Source organism: Crocuta crocuta, unplaced genomic scaffold (assembly GCF_008692635.1).
Source record: "Crocuta crocuta isolate KB4526 unplaced genomic scaffold, BGI_CrCroc_1.0 scaffold105, whole genome shotgun sequence".
NCBI lineage: Eukaryota > Metazoa > Chordata > Mammalia > Carnivora > Hyaenidae > Crocuta > Crocuta crocuta.
Window position 1 is genome coordinate 467400 of NW_027530499.1, and position 14191 is coordinate 481590.

Here is a 14191-nt window from a genome sequence, read left to right on the forward strand (position 1 = left end):
CTACATCAAGAAGCAATAAAAATATCAAATAAACACCTAAGCTTTACATCTAAACGAGGTAGAAAAGGAGGAAATAATAAAGATTAGAACAGAAATAAATAATAGAGACACTAAAAATGTAATAGAAGAGGTCAGTGAAACCAGGAACTGGTTCCTCGAAAAGATCAACACAATTGCTAAACTTCTAGCTAGACTCATCCAGAGAGACAGAGAGAGACAGAGAGAGAGAGAGAGACAGAGAGAGAATGCAAACAAACAAAATCACAAAGTTAAGAGGAGACATAAGAGCCTCCACCACAGAAATACAAACAACTTAATTATGATGAAAAATTATATGCCAACAAATTGGACAACCTAGAAAAAAATAATGGACAAATTCATAGAAACAGATAGCCTACTAAAACTGAACCAGAAAGAAACAGGATATTTGAACATATTGATAACCAGCAAACAGATTGAATCAATAATCAAAAACTCCCCCCAAAACAAAAGTCCAGAATCATATCTTTTCAAAGGTAAACCTACCAAATATTTAAAGAAGAGTTTGTACCTATTCTTCTCAAACTTTTCCAAAAAATAAAACAGTAAGAACTGTTCAAGTTTATTCTGAGGTCAGCATGACCTGGTACCAAATCCAGATAAAGACATCATACACACAAAAAAGGAGAAGTACAGGCAAATATTTCTGGTAAACATAGATGCAAAAATCCTCAGCAGCATATTAGCAAACCAATCCAAATACATTAAAAAACCACTCACTATAATCAAGTGGGACTTATTCCTGGGATGCAATGGCAGTTAAATATTCACAAACCAATCGACATGACACATAGGAAAAAGGATTAAAAACCATATGATCATTTCAATAGATGCAGAAAAAAGCATCTGACAAAGTACAACATTCATTCATGAAAAAAACCCTCAACAAAGTAGGTTTGCTGAAAACTATCTCAACATAATAATGACCTTATCTGAAAAACCTACAGAAAACATCATAGTCAATGGGAAAAGTTGAGAGCTTCTCCCTTAGGATAAGGAACAAGACAAGGATGTTCAGTCTTACAACTTTTATTCAACCTAATACTGGAAGTCCTAGCCACAGCAAGTAAGACAACAAAAAGAAATAAAAGGAATCCAAATTGGTAAAGAAGAAATAAAACTTCCACTATTTACAGATGACATGATATATAAAAAAACCCTAAACATTCCACCAAAAAAATTACTAGAACTAATAAATGGAATTCAGTAGGGTCACATGATACAAAACCAATATACAAAAATCAATTGCATTTCTCTTTTCTTTTTTATCACATTCATTTATTTTTGAGAGGGAGAGACAAAGTGCGAATGGGGGAGGGACAGAGAGAGTGGGAGACATAGAATCCGAAGCAGGCCTCAGCTCTGAGCTGTCACCACAGAGCCCGATTCAATGGGCTCAAACTCACAAACCACCAGATCATGACCTGAGCCGAAGTTTGACACTCAATCAAATGAGCCACCCAGGTGCCTCAGAAATCTGTTGCATTTCTATACATTATTAAAAATTTTTTTTAATAAAAATTTTATTCATTTTTGAGAGACAGAGTGTGAGTGGAGAAGTGGAGAGAGAGGGAAACACAGCATCTGAAGCAGGCTCCAGGCTCTGAGCTGTCAGACAGAGCCCGATGTGGCATTCACACTCACAAACCGCTGGATTATGACCTGACCCAAAGTCGGATGCTTAACCAACTGAGCTACTAGACGCCCCTACATTTCTATATATTAATAATAAATAGGGGCGCCTGGGTGGCTTAGTTGGTTAAGCGTCCGACTTTCGCTTAGGTCATGATCTCGCGGTTCCTGGGTTCGAGCCCCGTGTCGGGCTCTGTGCTGACTGCCAGCTCAGAGCCTGGAGCCTATTTCAGAGTCTGTGTCTCCCTCTCTCTCTGACCCTCCCCTGCTCACGCTGTTTCTCTCTCTCTCCTAGAAATAAATAAAAAAATATTTAAAAAAAAATAATGAATCTGCAGAAAGAAAAATTAGAAAAAAAAAACAATTCATTTACAATTGCACCAAAAATAATAAAATAGTTAGGAATAAACTTTCCCAAAGAAATGAAATATACTTTCTGTACATAGGAAAATATAAAACACTAATGAAAGAAACTGAAGATGACAGAAAGAAATAGAAAGACATCCCATGCTCATGGATTGGAGGAACAAATATTGTTAAAATGTCTATACTACCCAAAGAAATCTACAGATTTAACGCAATCCCTATCAAAATACCAAAAGTGTTTTCCACAGAAGAACAAAGAATTCTAAAAGTTGTATGAAATCATAAAAGACCCTCAATACCCAAAGAAGTCTTGGAAAAGATAACAGAACTGGCGATATCACAATTCAATACTTCAAGTTATATAAGAAAGTGGTAGTAATCAAAACATTATGGTACTGGTACAAAAACAGACACACAGATCAGTAGAACAGAATAGAAGGCCTGGAAATAAATCCAAAGTTATATGGTCAGTCAATCTTTGAATAAGGAGGGAAGAATATGCAATGGCAAAAAACTTTTAAGAAATCCTAGACAGAAAACCACTGACACCTTCGAGGTTTGAGAAATCTATGGCCCAAAAAACTAGAAGTACTGAACTGGAAAGATATTTCTAATTTGCTGTCAGTCAAAAAAAAAAAAAAAGTAATCAATAGACAGTATGACCCAATTTCTTAAAATGTAGAGTTTGAGGGTATGTTTCTATTTTCCTAGGGGGAAAAAAAAACTTTAGAAAGATCTATGCAAGTAAGGAAAAAGAGAACAGAAGGTAAAAAATATCATTTTTATTCACTAGACTTTGAAAGTGTCCAGTGTTTTTTAAAAATATAGTTCTTTAGAACTTTTAAAAAAATCAATAGATTAAATTATTTTAAAATGCCCAAACTAAAAAACATATTGTTACCCACAGGAACTGGCTCATTTATTTCTCTGTCCCCGGGGCCTTAGGTCAAGTGAACATAACTCAGTCATTGCTTTGGGTTAACCCAACAATACAAGAATGAATAGTCAGTGAATAATCATCTTATAAGAGTTCTCTACCTACATGAAGCTCTTTTTAGACAGCAAGAAGGGATTTTTTGCTTAATTACCCAAAAGGCCAATCATAAGAATCTCCCTCCGGTATTTTAAAATACTTATTGAACATAAGAAAACAGGTAAATGGAGAGGTAAGGAATCAAATATTTTCATTCTTAACAACAAAAACTGAGCCCAAAAAATGTAAACCTAGATAAAAAGGATACACTAGCATTTTAAAAAATCAATTAAAATTCCACATTCCTGACATTTCCAATGCTTGGGTTCTTGAGGTAACATTGTTCAACTTTTCAATAAATATTAAGAAAGAGAAAACCATTTTTAAAAAATTTCAGTAAAACTTGCCCTTAGCAAAGTGAATGAAGACAGGTATGGTATCTATATATGTAGATATATATAGTATATATATATATATGTAAATAGGTATATACTATATACATCTATATCTATCCATGTATCTATATCTATATCTATCTATGTATATAGATAGATAGTATATATATATATATAGTATCTATATCTATGCTTATATATAATAAACAGAATTTAAGTATCTACTTGTAGAAGAATAAGCAATAACCAGACTATATTGAAGGTATAACAGGATATTTGGAAACACTACCCCAGTCTATTCTTATAAAACAATATCACAACCCCCACAAAGAATAAAATCTTATAGATATTCAATCTGAATGCCAGGCCATTCCATAAATGCCACTATACGGATGTGTTGCATGATCCTGTGCTTTAGGTCTTTTCACATGACAAGAATAATTAAAACACTACCAATCAATTCAATGATACAGAAAAATATACCGTGTTGGCAGAAAATAACCATGGATTTTTGTTTTGTTTCCTCTGATCACCCTTTGTTATTGCCAAAGAAGTTTCCATAGTGCAGAGATAGCACCTATGGTGAATCCAGGGTTGAATCTCAGCTCTAGCATAAACTGCTCTACGAGTGAGAACATGCCTAATAATGCTTGTGAACTCTAGTTCTTTCATTTGTAAAATGAGGGAAATGGTAACACGTATGTTACAGGGCTGTAGTAAACTGAAGACACAACCAAGTGAAGCTCTGAAAAGCATCAAATAATGGAACAAGCCTAATTAAATGCTAGTTTCCCTCTCCATGTACTCCTATCTATATATCATTGCTATATGAAGAAAAATAGAAGAAAAAGGATAAAGGAAGTCAGTCATTAGTTCTAACTGGATGAAAGAAATAGTAGTTACTCTCTCACATACTTGCTATGTTATGAGGCAAAGTTTTAACCTTTCTATCAGTTTCCTCTTCTACACAGTACGCATAATAGAAGTTTCTTTGTCACAGGATTGTTCACAGATGAAATATGTTGACATTTGCCAAGCTCCTAGAATAATGTTTACAATAGAGTAACTGCCACAGAAGTGTTGGGTATTAGCAGCAGCAGTAACTGGAAGAAAATATAAATATCTACATACATAAATTATATGAACAAGGCATTCTTTGGGCATGAGTAAAGTCACTGGGGCTTGAGGAACTGTCTACCAGGAGTGTTATTTTTCAAAAAGACATAATATATTACTTATTTTTAAATATTTGGAGCCCCACCAGTAATCTGTTTCTTGAAACAAAGGTAAATTAGGCATAAACCACTCAGGCCCCATAACCTGGCTAGCCACTGAAAAGACAAGTTGGATATGAAAATATGTCTGTATACTTTTATCATACTTCAGTAAATCACAATGAACATACACTTCCTCTCACTGGAACTTCACAGATTGCAATAGGCTGGGATTACTGTTCACCCATACCTGTTGCCCCTTCCTGCAGAAAGATTGTTTCTTAGCTCCTTCAAAGACAAGCTTGGCCATGTGATAGACACTAGCCAATGAAATATGAATGGAAGTGACAAATGCTATTATTCAGCAGACACTAACAGTTGATATGACTCTCCAGTTTTGCTGAGGTCTGGGGAGAGGAGGTCAAACAGCATACTCCAGCTCCCAGTGCCTGATGTCAGAGGTGGTCACAAAGTGTGGTGCTTCTGAAAGAAGTCAAGGAAAATATATTCTGTAATGGAAAACATGCAACTTCCTAAAGCCATGAAGAATTTATTGCATTTAATGTCAGTGGTAATGGGAACAGAACAAAAACAGGTTCTTTATAGCTTAAAGGAAAATTAGGAACTCCATAGTGTTCAACTGAATTATCAGTTGAAAGAGGCCTTACAAAAACAAATCACATCATTAAAGGTTGAGAATTTATCATCATTCTTCTTGAGTGAAGGACAAGGTCTCCCTGCTGCGACTATACAGAGTGGAGGATGCCCTTCCTACACAGTGGAAATAGAGTACTAAATCAGGACTCAGTGCCTGGTTCAGAGCAGGCAGTCAATAAATGCTTATTGATTGATGGTTTGCTAGTTATTGGTTTGCATGTGGTTTGTGCAAGTACCCTTGCTAATGCTTTCTAGAAGGGTTAGAACTTAGGTAACGGGAGCAAAATTTTGTCAGCTCTCCCCAGATCACCTACTCCCTGTTCCCGTATCTCCCTGCTAAAGAAAGGGCCAGAATGATATGCAAAATACAACTACCACCAAATTCCCAGGAATTGAACCCTATAATATTAATGATACTTGGCTTTCAAAGGTAGAAGTAGAAAACAAGCTAACTTAAAGAACTTTATATATTCAATCAAAAGCTAAGTGTAAACATTATTTTTTCCTCTGGAAACTATTCAGGGATAAAGCTTTTATTGAAATCCAAATAAAGTTTCTATAAAGCAGTTTAGCAGCATAGTATCTATTAATCTCAACAGAATTCAAACAGCCATGAGGAAAAGAAAAAGAATAGTTTTCTATACAGCTAACAAAGCAAAAGTCCTTGTACCTTCAATTTCCTAGTAATTAAAAACCCAGCATGTCCTTACACAGATGTAATCTACTTGGCCTTACAGTACCTTCTCAGGGTTGACAAAACAAAGCAACACTTGGCTTTAATTTCTAATTCACTGTTCTCATCTGCCAATTCAGATTAAAAGCAATTTATTACAGATAACTAATATCATATTATCCATGGCTTGAAAGAAAAAAAGAAATGAGTGCATTTATTGGTGTTTGCGATACCAAAGGACCATTTCTCTTCTCCCTAAAGAAGCAGTTAAGTCTCCACAGCCCTGGCCCAAATTGTTACTTCTTCCTGATCTGCCCATGAAAAGTATTTGAACTATCACCCTCTTCCTGGATCTCAGTGAGAGAAACAGAATAATTTGATCACAGGTGTGAGAGAGGATGTGGTGAGGAAGAGGATGTAACCCAGGGAAATCTGTGAACTTCCAAAATTAAACTATATACACAGTAGTGTGAGGCTCAAAAAATTCAAGACAGATAGCAATTGGCTAGGATAAGAATGAACTTCATTTTTCTTTACTTTATTGCTGGGGAGAACATGTTCCCTAAGTACACATAGGGAAAGTCACTGACACACAGTGGCAGAAATTGAGAGTTTGGGAGAAATTCTGAAAGTATCTTCTGGTCCAATCATGAGGACATGTGGCACGTACATGAGGACTGAATGTTGAATGACTGTGATTATGTCACCAAACCGTGATGTTCATTAGCAGAAACATCATTTGAAAGGACTTCGTAAAACACCTGTAATAAAGTAGGTGCACAGTGGAATACTGTTGAACTGAACTGCATGAGAGAATGAGAATTTAGTACCTTTTCTTTCAGTTCTCACTTTCTGCAGACCTAGGGTAGAAGAACCAACTGAAAAAGCATCACAAAAACATGTTTGAGTGTGGACAAGTCTCAGGGTACCAACAGAGAATGCCAAATCAAGCAAGCCTAGGAAAAATGACAACCATGTCTATCTCTTTTAACAACTAGTCCCAAGATGAAGATTTTGGGACATAAGAGTTTTTTCACAAGGGATAATTTGCTTCAAACAGTATGGTACTGGCACAAAAACAGACACATAGATCAAGAGAATAGAATGGAAAGCCCAGAAATAAACCCAACTAATCTTTGAAAAAGGAGAGAAGAATATGCAATGGGAAAAAGATGGTCTCTTCAACAAATAGTGCTGGGAAAAATGAACTGCTACCTGCAAAACAATGAAACTGGACCACTTTCTTACACCATACACAAAAATCAACTCAAAATTGATTAAGGACCTAAATGTGAGACCTGAAGCCACAAACATCCTACTAAAGAGCACAGCCAGTAATTTTTCCAACATTGGCTGTAACATTTTTCTTGATATGTCTTCTGAGGCAAGGAAAATAAAAACAAAAATAAACTACCGGGACTACATCAAAACAAAAGGCTTTATACTACTGAATGAGAGGAGATATTTGCAAATGACATACCTGATAAATGGTTAGTATCCAAAATATATAAAGAACTTATACAACTCAACACCCAAAAATAAATGATCCAATTAAAAAATAGGCAGAAAAGGGGCACCTGGGTGGCTCAGTCAGTTAACCGTCTGACTTCATCTCAGATCATGATCTCAAGGTTCGTGGGATCAGATCCCATGTTGGACTCTGTGCTGACAGCTCAGAGCCTGAAGCCTGTTTCAGATTCTGTCTCTGCCCCCACTTGTTCTTTCTCTCTCAAAAATAAAATAAACATTAAAGCAATTTTTAAAAAATGGGCAGAAAACATGGACAGACATTTCTCCAAAGACGACATCCAGATGACATTAGACACGTGAAAAGATATTCAACATCGCTCATCATGAGGGAAATGCAAATCAGAACAAAAATGAGAGATCATCTCACCCCCTGTAAGAATGACTAAAATAAAAAAAAAAAAAATACAAGAAACAACAAGAGCTGGCTAGGATGAGGAGAAAAGGGAACCCTTGTGCCCTGTTGATGGGAATACAAACTGGTGCAGCCACTGTGGAAGACAGTATGGAGGTTCCTTAAAAAATTAAAAACAGAACTACCCTATGACCCAGGAATCACACTACTGGGTATTTACCCAAAGAAATCAACAATACTAATTTGAAAAGATAATATGTGCCTCTATCTTTACTGCAACATTATTTACAATAGCCAAACTATGGAAAGAGCCAGTGTCCACTAATAGATGACTGGATAAAGAAGATGTGGTATAATATGCAGAATGGAATATTACTAAACCATTAGAAAGAATAAAATATTACCATTTGCAACAACATGGATGGAGCTAGAGTATAACGCTAAGTGAAATATGTCAGTCAGAAAAAGACAAATACCATATGAATTCACTCATATGTGGAATTTAAGAGAGAGAAGCCAAGAAACAGACTCTTAACCACAGAGAAAAAAATTGATGTTTATCAGAGGGGAGGTGGGTGGGCATTCAGTGAAATATGTGATGGGGATTATGAAGTGCACTTGTGATGAGCACTGAATGATGTATGGGTTTCCTGAATCACTTTATTGTACAACTGAAACTAATGGGACACTGTATGTTGACTAGACTGGAATTAAAACTTAAAAAAATTGAACTACCCTCCAATCCAGTAATCACACTACTAGGTATTTACCCCAAAAATACAAAACACTAATTCAAAGCGACAGATGCATCCATATGTTTACTGTAGTATTATTTTCAATTGCCAAATTATTGAAGCAGCCCAAATATCCATTGATTCATGCATGAATAAAGAAGATGTGGTATATATACATACAATGGAATATACTCAGACATCAAAAAGAATGAAATCTTGTCATTTGCAATGACATAGATGAAGCTAGAAAGTATAATGTCTAGTGAAATAAGTCAGTCAGAGAAAGGCAAATGCCATATGATTTCACTCATATGTGGAATTTAAGTAACAAAACAAAGGAGAGCCAAAGACAAACCAAGAAACAGACTCTTAACTATGCAGAACAAATTGGTGGTTACCAGAAGGGAGTGATAAGTGAAATAAGTGATCAGGATTAAAGAGCAGACTTGCCACGATGAGTATTGAGTAATGTATAGAATTGCTGAATCACTATACTGTACTCTTAAAACTAATATAACACTGTATGTCAACTGTACTGGAATTAAAATTAAAAACTTAGTAAAACCAAAACAAATTTGTTTTTTCAAAAGTTGGGCTCAAATTATGGAGAACTATATTGGTGTGTTATTCTTTTTTTTTTAAAGTTTTTATGTCTTTATTTTATTTGGAGAGAGAGAGACAGAGTATGAACAGGGGAGGGGCAGAGAGAGAGGGAGACACAGAATCCGAAGCAGGCTCCAGGCTCTGAGCTCTCAGCACAGAATCTGAAGTGGGGCTTGAACCCATGGACTGTGAGATCATGACCTGAGCCAAAGTCGGATGCTTAACCGACTGAGTCACCCAGGTGTCCCTGATATGTTATTCTTTAACAAAATATCCCTAATGGTACAGATTGAGGGATGGTTTAGTTCTAGTCTTAACTGAATAATATCTGTTTAATATTGATAGTAGACATTGCTATTCTCAAAGTGTATGAATTCCCAAAGTCTTAGAATTTCAAGAAAAGAATACTGTAGCAAGCATCTTTTACAACCAGAAAAGCATTTGTGGACCAATTCTTTAGTTTTTGTACTTGATGCTTTTTTTGTTGTTGTTAAGATGAGTCAAACTTTCCTTCTCTACTGAATTACATGTGAATCTCATTTACAGCATCTATAGTCCAAAAACCAGAAAGTACTGAGACTTTTTCATGTTAGGTTTATAAAAATAGCCTCATTACAGATACAGAATAGTTTTACTCTTCATATCATGGAATATCTTCTCTGTATATTCACAGTATGGTCCTATTTTAGGATGTTAAATAGTTTTTGCTCTATTACCTTTAGGCTTTTTAGTGAAAGCACAGACATTAGAGCCACTTTTAATGGTTGACATTCAAAACAAATTTTTACCTGAGTTTTGTATTTTACCATACTAAGCTTCATTATTAGCCTCATCAGTTCAAAAACACAAACACATCCCATGCAAAACTGAGTTTCCAAAGGATAGCTAGAGCATTTTATGATAATCCAAATCAATCTGAATTACTATAGCTATAAAATTGCACTTCCCAAGGTGGCAAATGAATCAAGATTAGTACTGGTCTCAAATAACAATTGGAGACCATATAGAAATTGATATAATTCCACTTTTGAGAGTAGTCAAATGTCTAAAAGGAACACAGAGATCTCAAAAAACAAGATGATATGTAGAACAATGGTGGAAGAGCAGAATATAAAGACAGAAGGTGCTCTGAACTCCCAATATGATGAGCTTCCCTAATTAATTCAAGATTTAGAAAAGAGGTCTGAGAACTTCACAATCACTGGAATATAATTTAGAACTGAAACAGGTAAAATTCTGGACATATTGCTAGGAAGAAAATATGACACTTTGGTCAGGTGAAAATGACCATATGCTTGAATCTGGAATACTGCTGAGTGTTGGTGTGTATCCTGTAAGTTATGATATATAAGACACATGATAAAAGAGATAAGAAGTTAGATTACAGTCTGAGCAAGAGATTCAAAGTTCCATTAATACATTTTAGGCCTTGATATAGTAAAACATTCAAAATTACATGCAAAAATACTAAATTCTGAGGATGTGGAAAGCCCCTCAACTTGTCTGAGAGGCAGATCATTTCAGGGAAAGGGACTTCACTGCATGTTGGGTTGAAGACTATTTAGAAAACCTTGCTCACCCAAGCTGGCAATACCAAAATGTCCACCCTTCAGCTGCAGGGAGCTTATTTCTAGAAGGTACATTTAATTCTGTCCTCCACTAGCCAGAGTTTCTTTTTATTGATGGTACATGCCATAATCTTGCTTTTCAATAGAGTAGTGATTCTCTTTGGGTGAGCAAATCTCCAAGAATGTGGAAAAAAAACCAGAAATAAGTGTGATTTTGGACAAGTTGGCTTTATGTCCACATAGCAAGACCTCTTGAAATGACTATGTAATTTTGTGTGTGATTTATTTAGAATGTTTAGAATAGTTAAAGGGATGTTAATCTCAGCATTTATAAGTCAATGTATTAGATTACAGAAGATACCATGGGTTTAGAAAGATTATACTAGCCAGAATCACAGACTTGTCTAATTAGGGTGTTGCATTTGGGGGAATAAAATTTACTATTTTTGTAATTATAACTGTTATGTCTAAAAAGGCTTCAAAGATCAAATGTATAAATGGGGGAATTCTGTCAAAGTTATAAAAACAAAGTGAAAACAACATTTTAAAAAATTAGGACATTTGTACATAAAGTAAGATCTGTACATTGATTAAAAGTAGGCTGAAAGAAAAAATATAGCTTAAGATAAATAATAAAAATAAAACTTAAAACTAGGGTTAAGATTTATAACTTTGAACACTACATACTAATGAAGCAAACATAATATAATATTCTTTTCTATGATCAAAATCTCCCCTTGGGCAATAAAAGCCTACTGGTACTCAGAGCAACAATAAGAGCAAATGTGTGCTGAGCACATGCTCATGGAAGGTCTGTGAAAAGTACTATGAAGAAGGCTACAGGTTTCTGTCACAAGTTGCTCAGAGAACTAATAAGTAGGATACTAAAACACTATACCAAAAGCCAAAATGTGAGAAATGACTCAAACACATGGACTCTAGAACAGCTATTTTTCTGAAAAACAAAACATTTTACAATTATAAATGATGGCATAGTGATGTTTCAGGTGGCTAAGCCTACAAGAAAGTAGATTTCTGGGAGAGTCTTCTTTAAAGCATGAAGAAGCACATTCTCATTCATCACAGAAAAGTACATGTGACAAACTCCTTATTCAAAGTTCCTAGTTATTTTAGAAACCCTAGTTCCCAGAAATACATTACAGTTCAAATATATTCTCACTGACTTGACCATGTCCCTATTTAGAGCCTTATTCAATACCATATATAGGTTCAGTTGTTTTCCAAGAATTCATCCTTGAGTGGTTCATTTGAATTTGAGAGAACTATGTATTATATATGAAAAATGAAACCAATATTAGAAAACACATTGCAAACTCTACTCAAATGCAAATATACAACATATTGGTTTTTAGGTAACTATTTAGAATAAACATTCAGTACTTATCTGTTGGTTAATATTTCTGTGAATAGATGTAAGTAGGCAATAGAAGATTTTATATTAATCACTTTCCTTGATTTGCAATAAAGAAATGCAAGAATAAAAACTGGAAATAATTTTCTAAGTCTCTAACATTAAGAGTATTTTTTGAGAGAGAGAGAAAGAGAGAGAGAGAGGCAGAGAGAGAGAGAGAGAGAGAGAGAATCTTAAGCAGGGTTGACATTCAGCATGGAGCTCAACTCAAGACTCGATCTCATGACCCTGAGATCATGACCTGAGCCAAAATCAAGAGTTGGACATTTAACCAACTGAGCCACCCAGGTGCCCCAAGGGTATTTTAAATCATGCTAGGTGGGCCTGGGTGGCTCAGCTGGTTAAGCATCCCACTTTAGCTCTGGTCATGATCTCACAGTTCATGGGTTTGAACCCCACATCAGGCTCTGTGCTGACAGCTCAGAGCCTGGAGCCTGCTTCAGATTCTGTGTCTTCCTTTCTCTCTGCCCCTCCTCCGCTCGTGCTCTCTCTCTCTCTCTCTCTCAAAAATAAATAAACATTAAAAATTTTTAAATAAATCATGCTTTTTCTTTTGATAATTTCTGAAATTAATCACTAGAAATCATTTAATTCAGTTAAAACAATAAGCTTTTTCATACACTTAGTATTTATGATTTTCGAATGACTTGCCTTCCCAGTTTTTACTTCATTTTTTACTTTATTTTTACGTTCTCATTTGCATTTTATTAGCAACTTAAAAGTCAGGGTTATTATTAAGTCTGTTTTAAAAATAAATTTAGACATAATGAGAGAAAGTCAACTGAGTTAAATAAAACTTGAAATTGCTTTAGAGGATATACACACAACCTTAGAAATAAATATACAAATTAATTTTAAATGTCAAATAACCTGACTACATAAGGTACTTATGAAAATATTCTAAAATAACCAAAGGTAAAATGTGGCAGGTGATTGAACACATATGGAAAAACACATAAAATGTGTTTAAGAATGTTTTGCTACTAAGGATTCTACACTGAGAAAACAAGTTTTCCTATATATCCCATTTGTTATGGACAATGTCCTTATAATATCACACTCTTGGGGACCAAGTATTCACATCTTCAATCTTGTCACTGGAATAGGGAAACTAAAATAAACAAGCCCTTTACTGCCAATAAAAATATTTTAAAAATCAAACTAAATATTAACTGCTTCAAGTCTCTTCCTGGGCTAAAGCAAGGTACGTACCTATAAGTAAATAAATACCAAATAAATAAAAACTAATTTTGGTTACTAAAACACCAGTAGTTTAGTGCTTAAACTTGAGAACCTTCTTTGAATGAAAGTTTTAAATTTGCTTCACCATCAGATCGATGACATGTTACTATTATTTTCCCAGAATTAACTCTTAACATCACATAATATTTTTGTGATTTAAATAAAAACTATGATAAAACTTTAAGCAATTATTAAAGTGACTTACTTTCTTCTTTCTTGCTAATAATGGCAGGTAGGGTGTAAATCTGAAAAACAAAGGAATTCTGATCACTTAATGACCCAGCACAGAAACAGGGAGATATTGGTACAATGATACACAAAGGGAGTGTCTTGATTTCAGGATCTTACAACCAGTGTGTCCACAGCGCCATCTCCCTACCTTGTCCACCAACCGTGCTTCCCAACACTTTCCATCATGGCTGTCCAGCCCTGGGCAAAGTTCTACCCCATTCTATCTGATTTATATATTTCCTTCTATTACCCAACATGATACATAGTATGTATTCCTTCTTCAGGAAGGATTTCATAATAGACTTTACCAGATTGCTCCTTCCTCAAATTATCTTCTTAGCGTTCTGTTCTCAACATGTACAACTTTGTACTTGAGCTATCACACTGTCTTCTAAATTTGCTTTAGGTCAGGGTTTACTTCTCACCTATTAGTGGCAAAGAGTCAAGTCCTTTTGTTTTAATTTTTAATCTGTAATTGCCTGATGCTTTTGTAAGTTATAATAAAATTAAAACATAATAAACATTATGAAGAATAGCCACAGAGTCCAAA

General features: G+C 34.9%; 1 protein-coding gene across 1 annotated transcript in view; it reads right to left on the minus strand.

Annotated features, from left to right (window-relative positions):
- ARHGAP42 (Rho GTPase activating protein 42) overlaps positions 1-14191 on the minus strand; it is a 277788-nt gene that overhangs the window by 41863 nt on the left and 221734 nt on the right. Inside the window, exon 12 of the mRNA XM_077766719.1 lies at positions 13616-13655. Within this exon, the coding sequence (XP_077622845.1) occupies positions 13616-13655 (40 nt within the window). The remainder of the gene's footprint in view (positions 1-13615; positions 13656-14191) is intronic.